Source organism: Lissotriton vulgaris, chromosome 1_1 (assembly GCF_964263255.1).
Source record: "Lissotriton vulgaris chromosome 1_1, aLisVul1.2, whole genome shotgun sequence".
Taxonomy (NCBI): domain Eukaryota; kingdom Metazoa; phylum Chordata; class Amphibia; order Caudata; family Salamandridae; genus Lissotriton; species Lissotriton vulgaris.
In genome coordinates, this window is record NC_141685.1 from 1,063,840,407 (window position 1) to 1,063,856,863 (window position 16,457).

Here is a 16,457-nt window from a genome sequence, read left to right on the forward strand (position 1 = left end):
CAAGTCTCCCCCAACCAATATGGACACATCTGGGGGCTGAAGGATAGAGGCCAGCGAGTATATAAGGAAGCTCTCCTGCTGATCATTAGGGCATAAACATTTGCTAGGGTAAAGTGAAAAGAGCCTATCTGTAGGCAGAGTGCCAGAAGGCGATACTTGGTCTCTGCAACCGTGGCCAACACCTAGACACGAAAGCGTTTGGAAAAGAGAATACCAACCCCACCCTTCTTTGTAGGACCAGAGGACCAATATTGCAGTGGAAACTACTGGGATTGCATTCTATGAATATCTTTATTGACAAGGATTATCTTTTGGAGGAGACAGATACCCCCCCTAATTAGATCAAAGTAATGGGATGAAAGCTGATCTCTTGATTGGATTGTTAAGGCCTGCTGGTGAAAAGGCCCCAGTCTGGATGGAACTCTGGCCAGAAATGTCTAAGTCAGAGTTCATCACAAGATTCAAGTCTACCCCAAAATAATATGGGCACATCTGGGGGCTGAAGGACAGAGGCCAACAAGTATATAAGGAAGCTCTCCTGCTGTTCATTAGGGGCATAAACATTTGCTAGGGTAAAGTGAAAAGAGCCTATCTGTAGGCAGAGTGCCAGAAGGCGATACTTGGTCTCTACAACTGTGGCCAACACCTAGACACTAAAGCGTTTGGAAAAGAGAAGAATACCAACCCCACCCTGCTTAGTAGGACCAGAGGACCAATATTGGAGTGGAAACTACTGGGATTGCATTCTATGAATATCTTTATTGACGAGGTGTATCTTTTGGAGGAGACAGATACCCCCCCCCCTTAATTTGATCAAAGAAGTGGGATGAAAGTTGATCTCTTGATGGGATTGTTAAGGCCTGTACATTGAGACCGACTAATGTAAGCCACAGGAAGGCTAAATGGGGAAACAGCACTTTGATGTGTGACCTTCCCCTGGACTGCATGTAAGTAGCGGAGAGTAAGCCATGAAGTAAAGCTAGGATGAAGCATGCAGATTGGCCTAGTTTGCATCGCACAGTGAGAAGGAAAAGGAAAACCCCAAAAAACAAAACCCACAATATGTAAAGAACAGTCTGAGATTGACCGCAACAAATCCAGTAAACATGGGAACAACTGCAAGGGGGTGACATCAACGTGGACTTCCATTGCCAAAATGCCAGTAAGGCCTCTCTGCTTGACTTCACCACCCTCAGGCCCACCAGCCAAGGACAAATAACTCATTTAACAGTCCAGGATTCAAGACTCTTCAGTTCCAGAAGCACTCTGGACTGGGAGCGCTGGACGGCTTCCTTTTCTTGTGCTATGGTGTCCGGGTCGGAGCATAAGCAGTCAGAAGTGGATTTATGTTGACCCCTGCCCTTCTACATGTTCCCAATCGCTCCTGTGTAATTGAAGGATGCTCTAAGCCAAGGACCCTGCAAGCATCTGAGAGAAATCTGATTTGGTGCACTTTGCTGTCTAAATGAAAGATGAGGCGAAATGGATGGCAACAAGAATAGGAAATCCCAGAGTCTCTCAAATGGGTCATGACTGGCCTGAAATCCATCTGTTTTTGCAAGGTGATAGCTGCTAAGTCTTGGTATAACTGACGGAGTGGCATTAAGTTGAAGTGGATGAGCATCTCCAGCCTTGTGCAAAATGGCCTCCTTAGTTTGAAAGTCATGAATGCACCCCAAGATATCCACCAGGGGTTGCTTTGCAGATCTCGGTAGACCAACTCTGTGGCATCTATCCAGTTTTATCGCCATGTGGAACATAGCTGACACATATTTCTCCAGATTGGTACCCTCTGCAGCAGCTGGAATACCTCAGATTTTATTATTGTTTCTTTGAACCCATTTTTCAAGGTCTTTGATGTGCGCCTGTAAGTCAATCTGCTGTTCCTGGAGGCTAATCACCTCCTTTTGCAAGCCCTCAACCTCCTTGTCTCTTTTTGCACATCCATCTTCCAAGGAGGCAAACCTTTCCCCTACTTCATCCGGGTCTCTACGAACTTCTTGAAGGTCCGAGGAGAGATCCCTCTTGACCATCTGCAGGTCTTCATGAAGAGAGGTGAACATGGACTCTGTAAACTAGGCTGTTAGTGTCTTCAACTTCGCCCGTAGATTATGTGTTCGCCATTGCAGATGTATTGCCTGTGGCTCCACCATGTTGGCTGGTGAGCATGTCCCGTACTGAACAGCCCATTTTACCTTTAGTGGATGCCATGCTAGTGGGCCTTATCAGCAACCCTGACCAATGAGGCAAGCCCCCGGGCATAGGGGTAAATGTTAGATTGCAAAAGTCTTGCAACGCTTACCCAAGATGCTTATAAATGAAGTAAGAGTCCCAGGACCGCCTTACAGTGAGTTGCAAATGTGATGCACCGCTCCCGAGGGAGGGCGCGAGATGTGGACGTGGTTCTTGTAGAGATGGCTTCAAGAGAGAATCATCACGCTGTTATGGAGGGTAAGTTGGCGCTCATCTGGGCTAGAGTACAGTGCCAGGCCTCCCTTCTCTCAGACCGCCAGCCACCCAGTCAGGTCCACTGGTATGTGTGGGGGAGGCTCCGGTCAGCCTCTCCGAGACCCGTCAGCCGCCAGGTCGAGATGGAGGGTAGAGGAGTCCTCTGCGGAAGACAATATCCAAAGCTAAATGTGGGCCTTCCAGTATTCATGATCTCACAGGGGCGCGGGGCAGGGTCGCCTATGTCCCGCCAGGCACGTCACCTCATCACTGTCTTACCAGGCCAATCACCACCGTGGCTGTCACTTCCAAGATCAGAAGGCCCACCAACAGCTGGCCATGCTGCCAGGAAAGCAGGCTGTCCAACAAGCCCCTGGTAGCCCAGGTGGGCCAAGCGATGAAACTATAGGGAGGGCACGGGGTCTGCTTCCTACATCCTCTCGTCTGTTCCTCTACTGTCCGCACTCAAGTGCAGGATCTGAGGCCCGGCTCTAAGAGCTGACCTCACTGAGTCCTCATCTCCACTTTAGGCCTCACTGGTGCAAGAGCCAGCGAAACGTCCGGGACCTGCTCCAGGGGGCCACACCAGCACCAGGTCGCCTGGGGGCGACCGCACAGGAGGGGCCAAAAGTCCAGACCAATTGGTGGGGAAGCGAAGGCTGCTTCTCCTCTCCAGCCTCCTCCAGTGCTCCACAGCCTGTGTCCACCTACACAGCTCTTCGCAAACATCAACTTTGCAGTCGCTGTTCTCTCCGCTGTCTGCACCCTGGGAGTCAGGGGGATCTGAGCAGCAAACAGGAGTGGACATTTCAGTCTGTGAGGGCTCAAACCCGTGCTTTTTGGGCAGCGAGGCCGGAGCTCCGCTTCGACTGTCCTAGCCTGCCACCATCTTGGTCACACCCCTCTACTGTTGTTTACTTTGGAGGTGGAATGGTACATCTAACACCTCCAAAATCCAAAATGTTCCTAATGTTGCTTACAGTGGAGTGACAATATTATGTCTGACCCCTCCAAAGTCCAACATTTTCCCTACTTTTGGTCAAGTTGGAGTGGTAGTAGTGAATCTGACTGCTCTAAATCAAATTTTGTAATCTGATTTTTCTTTTTAATGATGTAAGATAAATATATATTTGTGATTACGTTTAATTTTAAAAGTTAGTTTAAAGTAAATTACAGTTTATATTATATATATTTTTGTAGCAATAATTTTAATTGTAATACTGATGTTGTATATTTTTAATATGTAGTATTTGTAATTACAAATAGTATTAATATATGTTTGATATTTTAAGGATATACCTTTTGAAAATATAATATTTTCAAGTTGTAAATGTTAATATCTATTTTAACAGTATAATGCCTAATATTTACAATTTGATATACTCACCTCTTTTATTAAGCTACTGTAGTCTATATCTTTGTAGATGATATTTTTGGCTTTGCACACAAGGGCCCCAATTAGGATGGCGGGTGGACTTTGCCCGCCCGCCATCCTCGGGGAAAACGGAACTGCCCAAGAGCTATGCGGCGGTCCCGCCTAGCATATTATGATGCGCCCGCCACAGTGGCGGGCGCAACATGCATTTATAACATTGCGGCGGGCGGTTTTCACACCAGCACCGTCCGCAATGCTATAAATGCTTGTGATGCATTTGCACACTCAAAGCGGCAGGCACCGTGCGGTGCCTGACTCATTGCGTATGCAAATGCAGGGGGGTACCACAGGTACCCCCCATGTGCACCCCCCCTCGCCTTCACCATGGGGGCCCATAGGGGGCCCCCAAAGTGAAGACCGCATGCTTTTCAGTGGCGGAAAGGCATCTGATCCTGGCCTTCCTAATATGGCTGGCTGGCTGGCTGAAAGACACCGCCAGCGATATGAACCCTTCCCAGCCGCAAGGCGACCAGGGATGAAAAGCGGCAGACGGTGTTTACGTCCGCCGCAGTCCCGCCCGCCATTGTAATATGGCGGGGGGGGGGGTAAATGGGTGGCGGCTGGTGACGGATGTCGGGCAAATCGCCACCGCCTGCATGGCGGTGGTGATCCGCCCGACATCCTAATGGGCCCCATGGTATACAAACTAGGTGAAAGTGATTCATTCAGTACTGTTTTTATTCTTTGCAATCTAGTACTTGTCATTAATGCTTTAAGTAGACTGCTTTGAATTCTATTCTGATGGAACTCCGTGAAAAGGGGGTCTGGTAGGTTTGTGTACACATTTCTTTCTGCTTTTCTTACGCTCAGCACCAGCATGACCTAGTCCACTTAAAGCATTGATGGCAAGTGTTTAAATGTAATAGAATGCATAGAATGGAAACAGAACTGAATGAAACACTTACACCTAAGATGTATGCTCTTGTGCACAAAGATGAGTCAAGAGTGTCGACACGAAGGGTTTTAACACTGTAGGTGGGTAGATAACATTTTTAAAATATTTCGGCTTGCATCTGACCTCTCTTCTGTATTCCCCCCAACAGGTCACTCTGAGTTATGGGGTTTTCCAAAAGAAGCAGAACGTGGTGAAAATTCCTGGTCCATTCTCAGAGCAGGAAGATCCTTCCAGGTGAGACAGGCCTGCGCAGAGCACAGTACTAGAAACCCAGAGTAAGGGAGACAGCAAGGGCTTGTCACACCCCATTTTGCATTGTTGCCTTTATCCAGCTCTTTTTATAATGGCGAGGTCCCGAGGGGGCCTCAATATAGTAAAGTGGTGTCCCAATGCCATCCGACAATGCACTCCATGATGTAGCGCACGAATGAGTGCACTTACTTGTGCAATCGTGCACTGCTTCAGATAGGAGAGAAGCGTCTACAGCATTTCTTCACCCCTAGGGAGTGGGCATACTCCAGGAGAAGTGGATACGCCTGCACTGGAGATTTATACTCTCCGAGGGCACACACGCAGCGTTACCAAACACGAGGGCTATTACAGCCTTATAAATAAAGAACACAAAATGTGAATGTCCTCTTTGTGAATAGATTATGCCAAACACATGAAGGATTGCTGAGAGTAGGACTTGTACCGCTAGGTGGTGTGCCCACTACAATATCCCTTCCTCTACGTCTTCTCTGACTAGATGCAGCCAGGTGCATAGCCAAGCACGAGTTAAACTTGATTGGATCTGAACCATGACTGTTTTGCTGAGCTTTGGATAGCTCAGTGAGGGAACCTATTAAACTCTCCTTTTCCAAACAAAGGGGTCGATTAGGATGGCGGTGAATCTGCATCCTCCGGGTCGGCGGAAGCCACCGCCGGCCCGGAGGATGCGGATTCACCGCTGCGGACCTCCAAAACACCACCAGCCACATTAGGATGGCGGCGGGATCAGGCGGACGGCAAGTCCACTGATGTTGTCTGCAATTTGGTGGCAGTGTCTGCAAAACACCGCCAGCCAAATTACGAAGGGTGAGGAAACATGCTTTTCCGCGGTGGAAAAGCATGTGGACCAAAGCTTCTGGGGGCCGGTTGCGGGCCCCCAGGGTGTTGTGGGGTGGGGGGTGCACATGGGCCTGCACATGCATGCACAGAGCGGCAGGAACGGCAAGGAGCCTGCCGCTTTGTGCATGCATATGCAAAGCATGCAATTTTAACCTTGCGGCGGGCGCTGCTTCAAGCAGCACCCGCCGCAAGGTTACAGATATGGGATGTGACCGCCAGGGTGGCGGTCACATCCTAATTTGCACGAAGGGACTGCCGCTGCCCCTGCAGACAGTCCCTCCTCTCCACCTCGGGGGTGGCGGATGGACGCAGGTTCGTCCGCCATCCTAATGAGGCCCTAAGCTCGGGGGCACAATACGAGGGCAAATGCTGATCACAGAATGAACTGGTTCCACTTTTTGAATCAGTCTCCTGTTTCCATTTATGGGCTTTGCCTGAAAAACATTTTAGGAAAACAAAAAAAAAAAAGGGATAGGTAGAATGCTTGAATGAATTTCAATCATTGATAATGAGTCTGGGCGCCAATCCATTCCTTACAGGAACTAGCCATACGCAAATCAGCGTTGGTCAATAGGAAAAATCCAGCCCAAACTACCAGGGGAGGCCCATCTGAATGGGGACCCAAGCAACTCTAAAACAATTTCGATCTATTTGGGTCTCACCAGTATGGTGCAGCTTCATTCCTGTTGCACAGTAAGCACAAGACCCGCGCCTGGGCATGCTCGTCATACTCACGGCATCAGACTGAACAAAACAAAAAAATGGTGGTTGGAATGCTTGAATTAATCTCAAGAGGAACATTCCAGCCCAAACAGCCAGTCCAGGCATGTTCTGTTCTCATTCAGAGGGAACCTTCCCTGCAGGTTTGGGCTTGCCTGTCGATAATGGAGCTGGGCCAAGGCTAACTGTCTTATGCCTGGTTCCTTTCAGAGGTGGCATGGTGGGCAAAAAAACACCCTGATGGACTAGAATACAACTGAAGTAATTATCATTGGCTGAGATTAAATCAAAACACCCACCCATCACTTTCTTTATTTTCCTCAAAAACATTTTAGCCCCATTGTTTTTCTAAAGTACTGATCTTTTCACTTCACTTTGTGGAAGAGTAACATTAAATTTGCGCATCACATTACATCAGATCAGTAATGCAAGAAGGCAATGGCCTGCAAGATAATGTCTCTTAAGTTATAGTAAACAATTGGAATGGCTAAAACATCCGCATTTTCTGTGAAACATGTTGAAAAATTACAATGAAACAAATAGTAAATAAACCCACCCTAAATAGTCGAAAAAGACGTACCGTAGTTCCAGTTACACAGTAATATAGTGTTCATGGAGTGATTTGGGGCCAAATTGTCAAATGCCAGGACAAATTGTTATATCAAATCTAAAATACGATGATTTTTATCAAATCTAAAATAATGATTAGGCTTATCTAAATGTGATTATGATTTACTGACTAGCGATAATACATAATGTCATGGAGGTTTGTTGTCATTTTACTTAGGCCCCCATGCATCATTGTTGGTATTTGCGATTCCTAAATTGCGAAAATTAAGGAATCGCAATTTAGAAATCGCAAATACCTATGCATTAAAAATTCGCATATATTTTTGCGATTTCTTATTTTTCCTTATTTGCGATTTCCAATTTTGCGAATCGCAAATAAGGAATCCCTTTACATTGATTCCTAGGCCCATAGGAATCAATGGGAAGGCATTCTCATCTTGCGATTCGCAATTAAGGAATCGCAAAATGAGAATGCAATTTCTAGGGTGCAGGGGGGGGTCCAAAGGACCCCCCCCTGCACCCCTGAAATGTAACATACAGTCCATTTTTCACACATACATGCCCAAGGGCATGTGTGAGTGTAAAATGAAAGTGTTAAAAATGCACTTTTGTGCATTTATGAAACTTTTCTAAAATTACCATGAAGGTTGACTTTGTGCTAATTGAACACTTCTAATCTGGGAATTCGCAACTTTTTTCAGATGATGCATTGCATTTAAGAAATCGCAAAATTGCGATTTCTTAAATGCAATCGCAATTTAAGAAATCGCAAATAAATTGCGATTTCTTGAATTGCGAAAAAGCCAAAAAAGTTAATGCATCCCAAAACAAAGATTTGCACTCGCAAACGGCCGAATTTTGGGATTCGCACCGTTTGCGAATGCAAATCACTTTGATGCATGTGGGCCTTAGTTTCTTAAAGGTGAACAGACGTTCATCCCATTGGAGAGCAATTGGGTGTTTACACAGACCCCCTGTGCTTATCTACGTATGGTATTGCTCTCAGCCAAATAGACTACATTACTCTTTCATCTTTGCAAAGAACGGGTCTTTAGGATCTTCCAAACGCACATCAGCTCCCTTTTTCCAATTAGAAGTGCAAGGTCCCTCAAAATGTAGGTGTGAGGGCCTTATTACGATGGTGGTCAGTAGAACTGCCGACTGCTATTGACACGGTCAGGAGACTGCCCGACAAACATGCAGCGGTCCGACCGCTGCGTTATGATTTGACCGCTGTGCTAGCAGTTGGAAAGTTCTCTATAACACTATGGCTTGTGCTGCGGCCAAGGACAAGAGCCACAGCACAAGCCACCGTGGTAAGAAGCACCTCCTGCAAATCCATGCACCATGCACCAAGTCATGCATGGCAAATGGTGCATGGAGGTGGGTGGGAGCCTTGTTTGGGGGCCCCAAATTCTATTTTGACAGCCTTTTCATGGCGGTCTTCCCGACATGAAAAAGCTGTCTGTAAGGGATATCGTAATCCCGACAGTGGTGCCTGCCCTATTCCCGCTGTGGGTCCGACTGCCTGCATTGTAATCCGGCAGTCGGACCGAAGAGCTGTGGACCACCACCAACGATCGCCATTGTAATAAGGCCCTTAGTATGTCTTTATTAAGGTTTTTAACAGTCCAGACATACAATGCTTGAAATAAGCCTAGTCGGTGATACTGCCAGTCTGAGTTAAAAAGTTTGTGATTCAAAGCCAGAAGGTCGTTAGCCTGTGGCAATCCCACAGTATGTGCTTACATGTGTCATCCTCGTTGTGACACCTGGGGCAAGAGAGTTAGAATAGGTCTCTGTGATTTATTTACTTGGGATTAAATATGCCCTATGCAAAATAAATAACTGCATCTGTTTAAACTGGGCAATGCGGGATATCTTCTGATGATATAAAAGTATCCATCCCCCCTCCTTGTCATTGAATACCCTACTTACAACAGATTCTCATTTCTCCCTCACTGACTGAAGGGATACTGTGGAATTATCAATAAAGGATTTATAAAGCCCCCTAATTAATCTGACCTTCATCCACTTTATGTATGGAATTTAATACTGCATGTGCGGGTTGTTCCTCTTGATTGTAGGACCTTCCCAATTGTAGAGTGGAGCAGAAATTGTCCTAATACAATGCCTATTTCTTTTGCCAAGTACTAAGATTGCCTCTCTTCTCGAAAGAGGTTGCCTAAATGCGAGATCACAACTTCCTCAGATCAGATATGGTAGTGAGTGGAAAGTATTTCTGCAGGCTTCTGCAGTCCCTTCAGCAGAGGTGTTGGAGCGTGTGGTTCCATTTCTCGTGAAAGACGCAGGGCACACTGTAAATTGGACAAGGTGATGCAAACAAAGCCTCAGGGAGCCTTTGGATGGGTTTTGACCCAAGAAAAAGTCAGCATGTAAAAGCCTTCCTGCGAGCAATCTGGTGAGCCACTGCAACTGAGCTGCAAGGTAATGGCCCTTAAAATGCATGGCTCCCAGTCCTCCTCCATCAGTTGGTAACCGCGCCCTCCTCAATGCAATTTTGGTCCACCCTCGCCTCCAAATTAACTCAACTAATAGTAGTAGTAGTAAGAATAACATTATTGGGACACTTGTCCGTCAAACATAAAAAAAAACATAAAACATCAGAAAACCACTAATACATACACTAAAACCAATCCCCCGATCCAAACTTAAAAACCTTGCTTGATAAACAGTATAAAACATGCAAATTTCACTGCAACATCGTAAAACCGATTTTCAGACAGTAGAGTCACCCCCTCCCACCTGGAGCGCATCTGCTCCTTATAAAATAAGGGGCTTATTTACAAACCCCTTGCGCCGCCGGTACGCCACTTTTTCCCATATTAAAAGTGACGCACCGGCAGCGCAAGGGACTTGTAAATAAGCCCTTAAGGGTCTTAAAAACTTAATACGAGCGATTCTTATAAAAGGTACACTCTAACAAAATATGGCATACACAGCATTTTACATGAGAAAGACATGCACAAACATCATTTTTGCTACGTACTTCTTAACACCAGATAGAACAAGAAAAGATGGGGTTAAGCTCCACTCATTTTCTAAATTTAGTTAATAATTGCCCGTAAAGCAAAGCAATGATCCACTGTGGAATGGCCTTCATGAAAACCCCCTGCTCAATAGGAATAATCGTATTCTCCTAAGCCTATTCCTCCTGATGAGGTAACAGGATTGGTTTACAAAATCTTCTCAGAAATACCTAGGAAGCTTATCAACCTATAATTCTAGGGGCGATTACAATTCCCTTTTTTTTTCAATATGGGCTTCACTACCGAGCCTTTCCATGAGGGCCACCCTCATGGAAAGGCTTGGTAGCGAAGCCCATAGGACCCCGTTGTAACTAACCAACTAAACAAGTTAGCCTAGACCCTTGGCCACCAGTTACTGTTTACCTCAATCAGCACTGCAGGGATGTTGTCAGGTCGGGCGGGCCTAATTAACTTTGGTGATCAATTGTCAACTTGATCCCTCTGGCTTAGTCATATGCAAATGCAGGGTGTATTATATAAAACCTACTGGCGTAGGAAGTTATACATAGGCAAAGTGTGAACAACCTTCATAAAAGTTTTCCCAAAAAAGTATCAAGTTGGGTCTTGTGCATGGAAAGCTTCGGGGCCAAGAAAAAGGGTGGGGGTGGCCAAAAAAATGTGTGTTTCCCATATTAATTCTCATAGGAATTTTAGACACGACTACAGTCCGAACCACTTAAAGGAATGACACTAAATTTGGCAGAAAGGTAGATATTGGTCTGGAAAGCACCCTCTTTGTTATTTGCTGTAAATCCATTTAGTAGTTTTAGATTTATTTAAATAAATCCAAATTTGTATATCTAGGGACACAAACCCTCCGGATCTTGTGCAGACATCCGATTGACTGCCAACACTTCAACCAGGAAGCATTGGCAGCCATCTTCAGACTCCCAAACAGTAACTTAAAATACAAAAGAGAAGGGGGCAGGGTAGGAATACCCTAACCCCCTTAGACTTCCAGAGCTAAAAAGCATTTTTTTAAAAACCCCTAGAAGTCCAGGGCTAAAAAGCATTTTTTAAAAACATTTTGTGGAGATAATCTCAACAGATTCGCGAATGGGCAGCAAAATGAAAAAAACTAAAGCATGTGCTCCTGCGTTTATTTTTTTTTAAAAAAGCACTCCTGTAGGCCTTGTCCCGGGGGCGTGCAAATGCATTTAAAAAATAAAGAAGGGGGCGCACATGCCCCCCTCCTGAGGCTCCTATGATCCTCTGGGACCACCACCTCCCCGTGGCTTTATTGAAATTATGGAGGGGACCACTTGGACGTCTCTCCATTGTGCTCTAAGAGCCCCAAGGACCGCCAACTCCTTGGGGCTTCAACTGAAATAAAGGAGGAAAGCTGCATGGACCACCTCCTCCTGGGGCTTACAAATGCCCTGGGTACCACCACCTCCCCGGGGCTAAATAAATACCAATGGGGGGTGTCCAGCGGTTCCCCCTGAGCCCCAGGGACCACCACCTCCCCAGGCCAAATACATATTAAAGAATGGGAGGGAGCTGCATGTCATTCTTCCCACTCTGTATACGACCCCGGGGACTACCATCTACCCGGGGCCACAAGTGGACCTCATCCCACCAAAGGCAGTGCACCAAGAGGCACGTTTGCAGAGTGTTGTAAAAAGGGGTGTGGCCTCAGACCACCTCTCAGCAATCCCACTGTGTGGGACTTACTGGAGGTACTTAGTGGGCTTGTTGGCCCCTAAGGACCCTCAGTAGCTACGGGGACTTCATTCCCCAACCAAGAACGTGCCAGGAGGCGCTTTTGCAGAGCGGTGGTGAAAGGGGAGGGGCTTATAGCGAGTTGCCGGTTCATCTCTTTTTTTTATTATAGGAAATGGAGCTGTGTGGCCCCCTGTCCTTGCTGCTTTTGCGTCCCGGGGACCCCATCCCCCGGGGCCTTACCTATTTTTTTATTTTAAATTAAATACAAAGGAGCCCCCCCTCCTGAGGCCGATAGACTCCCCGGGGGATGGGCCTTTCTTTTTTTTTTTAAAGGCCCCGGGGACCCCATTCCTTGGGGTTCGGCCATTTATTTTATTTTTTGAAAAAGTAGGGGTTCTCCTCTCCACGCCGATTTTGGCTTTGGGGTCCCCATACCCAGGGCTGGGTCATTTTTTATTTTAAATAAAAAAGGGACAGGGGCACAGTGGCCCCCCTTCCGGGCCATTTTCGGCACCGGGGACCCCATCCCCCAGGGCCTGGCCTATCGTTGAGGATCGCGGGAAGCCCCAAGGTCCCTGCGGGAGCCAGCATTGCTTTTGGACAAAGGGAGCTGCTAACATGCCCTTTGCCCAATAGCAATTCTGCATAGCTTCTCGCTTCTGTGAAGTGAATCAGAGTTTTCAATGGCTTGGCGGGAGCATAGCAAACTGCAGTGTCCCGGGGGTGGGCACCCTGGGACATTTCTGGAGCCAGCCCCGGGGAGGTGGGGGTCCCTTGAGCTGGGGGTCTGCAATAGACCCCCATGTTTAATTGGTGCCCTGGGGAGGTGGTGGTCCCCAGGGCTGTGTGGGGGGTTGAGCCCCCCACACTTCATTTTTAAATATAGCCCCCGGAAGGTGGCGGTCTCCAGGGCTGCAGGATGGCCACGTGGCCCCCTGCCCTTAATGATTAAAGCCCCAGGGAGGTGGCGGTCCCCGGTGCTGCATGGGGGTGGGTAGGAGTCCCCCATGCCTTTAATAAAATAATAAAGCACAGGGTGACGGTCCCTGTGGCTGCGGGTGCGCACGCTGGTCCCCGCATCATTATCTGCATTGCCTGGGACATGGCCCACCCAGGAGCTTAAAAAAAAAGAAGCGCTGGAGACCTTTTTAAAAAAAATTGGCGGAATTCGCGCACCCAACCCGACTCCCGCAGAAATCTTTTTTTGTAATGCTTTTTTTAACCCCCATGAGCAGGCCTAGGGGATCCAGGTGTTTCTACTCTGACCCTTTTCTTGTTTTGTATCCCTTTTTCACCTTTTTTCTTGCGACTCGGTTCAACCAAGTAACAAGATGGTTGCCAACACTTCCTGGTTTGAAGTGTTGTCAGCCAATCATATATCAGGCACGAGATCGGGAGGATTCGGGGATCCTCAGCGGTCAGATTTATGTATCTAAGAAATGTTTACATTTCTCAAGAACTACTGAACTGATTTACACAATTTAACTAAAAGAGTGCTTTCTGAACCAAAAGCTACCTTTTTTGCCAAATTTGGTGTAATTCTGTTCAGCAGTTCGGGCAGTAGCCTTATCTAAAGTTTCCAATGGGAATTAACATAGAGAAAAAGCATTTATGGACCCCTCCCTTTTTCTCGGTCCCGCTTGACAAATCCCCAAAGCTTTCAACACAACAGCTGAAGTGAATAGAAACAAGGTCCTAACTATAACTACCTACTGGCAACTGCCATATATATATATATGTATCTATATTTTTTTATGACATACAAAATATTAACAATTAAATTGGAAACATTATATAAATTGCTAAGCAAATAAAATAAAAAATAAAAAAAGACATTTACAAAAAGTATACACATTTAGAAACAAATGAAAATATAAACAAAAATTCTAAAATAATACTTTGAAACAAATACTAATGATAAATCTATTTAAACAATATTAGGTCTGCTTGAAACAACGCGCCCAAAAAAGGCCAGACTTGGAGGCAGGTCCTTTCGTACTCTCGCAGCCAAAAAGTGGAACATCCTCCCCATGAATATCAGACAGGAAAAAAACGAAACATCCTTTAGGAAACAACTAAAAACTTATCTTTTCACTATCTAGTCACTGCCCGCTGCCCCTCCACCCAAGCAACACTCTCTCCTTAGCGCGGGGACACGCCAGGAGGCGTCACCAGGCGCTTTATAAACTCCTATAATAATAATAATAATAATAATAATAAATGTACTTGAGTCTGGGATTAATACTTAAACTATTCCTGCTCCAGTTCAGGCAACAGTAGAGAACATGTAGAATTGCAGAGAGGTTAAATACATTATTCCCACCCCAAACAGTACATCAGTGGAGAAATCAGAGGAGATAAATTACCTATTCCCACTCCAGTCTGTGCCACAGTAGGGAAAGTGCTCTATTTAAGAGGGGTTACATTTAGTATTCTCACTCCATTCTGTGCAACAGTTGGTAAAGCATTGGACTTCAGATGGGTTACATTTACTATTCCTACTCCAGTCTGTGCTAAACTAGGGCAAACATTAGACTTCAGAGGGGTTACATTTACTATTCCCACTCCAGTCTGTGCAACAGAAGGGAAAGCATTTGACATTGGAGGGGTAAAATTTACCATTTTCACTCAAGTCTGTGTAACATTAGGGGAATAGTTGGACTTTGGAGGGATTAAAATTACAAATTCCACTCCAGTCTCAACAACAGTTACGGAAATCATTGGACATTGAAGGGATAATATTTACTATTCCTACTCCAGTCTGTGCAACATTAAGGAAAGCTTTTTACTTCGGCGGAGTTAAAATTACTATCTTCACTACAGTCTAAGCGACGGTAGGGAAAGCGTTGGACTTCAGAGGTGTAAGATTTACTACTCCCACTCCAATCTAAGCAACAGTAGGTAAACTATTTCACTTCAAACACATTACATATTTGAATAACCATATTAAATTAGAAACATATTAAACTCTTAACATAAACATTATTAATTAACAAAATATATATTTATCAAAAATTAAAAACAATGAATCCATTTACAAAATTCGTAAACAATGTAATAATTTTCAATTTAAAAATAATGGGTATTTAATTATTACTTAATTAACTTGCCACCTTATGCCCCTACAACCCTGGCAACCCACAACTAAAATATAACTAAAATAAATAAGTATGACCCATTTTACATAATTACTTAAATATTTAATTCTACAATAATAATAATTTATAAAATATTTTTAAAATATTCCCTAAATTACTTCCCATCCTATACCTCTACAATCCCACAACTACAATATAACTAAAATAATACAGTTTTACACAATGTACATAAATTATAAATCATAATAAATGAATGAATTATTGCTTAATTACACCCTCTACCTCTACCAACCCAGCAGCCCACACCTACAAGTTAACAAAAATATATGAGCATTACATAATTTACCTAATTAATAATCAATTAAATAATTAATCCCAGAGGCAGATCCTTCACAAATACTAGGTCGTCATTTATGAGATGCTGATTGTTGTATTAAGGTGTATAAAACAGGAACTATGGAGGTAAAACATTTGCTCAGGCTCTATCCTTGTGAGTCAAACTGACAAAATAGTGAAATAATACTACCATGGAACTACCAGCATTATGTCATTTTGTTTGTCTTTTCCTGCCACATAATTTAGTCAAACCTGCAGCATGATTTGGCCCACAGTTACCACTTAATTTGAGTGGCCCTGCTGAGAGGTCTTCGTCCAATTCACCAAATTACACATGAGCCTAGAGTTGAGAGTCTTTGTTTTTCTTTGCCCATCCTCTGATCCCACCCATCCCTAGAAACGAGAGGCTCTATAGCCCACGCAAATCACCTGAATTCACCTACCCCTTGAGCTGACAGGTTCTGCACCACCCAAAAATATTTTTCTCTAATCTCTCTTTTTTCACCTCTCTCCCTGCTTTGCAGGTTTCGCAGTCTCCATTGCCTCCTCTATCCGGACACATCATGGTGCCATCCACATGCTGCACACCCTTGACTGCACTGACAGGTACCAGCCACAAAGTTGTGAATTCACCCCTTGCTTTACACTGAGATGCATCAGATTGATGTCCGCCATATGTCCCGTTGAGGATCCAGTAGCAACGGTGTCATCCCCTTGATACAAACTACTACGGAGGTTGACCCAAGATGGCCATGTTTAGCAGTGCCTACCTGGAGATGGAAGCTGAAGCAGAGAAACATTTCTAAGACTGCTCATGAGGTCTTTGATTTTCCATCGGACTGCAGTGGGTAATATCAAGAAGACAATGTGATTTTATTAGCGTCAACAAGGTTACTGGACTAGCTCGACAACGTGATGATGTAACTTTTCGATGTTGTGATTTGATGTGCTTTGGTGGTGGGATTTAACCCCAAAGGGGTGTGATATGGACTTATTGTAAAAGAACAAGTTAAAAATGCACATACCATATTGTAAGAATTCGCAAATCGTATAAAATTCATGAGAATGGGGCTGCCATTTTGTATTCACAAAGGGCCATCATTTTACAAGTTTAAGCAAATTTGCACATT

General features: G+C 45.0%; 1 protein-coding gene across 1 annotated transcript in view; it reads left to right on the forward strand.

Moving 5' to 3' along the window:
- The window catches only part of MFNG (MFNG O-fucosylpeptide 3-beta-N-acetylglucosaminyltransferase), a 119,777-nt gene extending 103,609 nt beyond the window's left edge, over positions 1–16,168 (forward strand). The window contains exons 7-8 of the mRNA XM_086936455.1: positions 4,927–5,012; positions 15,852–16,168. Coding sequence (XP_086792581.1) covers positions 4,927–5,012; positions 15,852–15,921 — 156 coding nt within the window. The 3' untranslated portion in view covers positions 15,922–16,168. The remainder of the gene's footprint in view (positions 1–4,926; positions 5,013–15,851) is intronic.
- Positions 16,169–16,457: the final 289 nt, after the last annotated feature.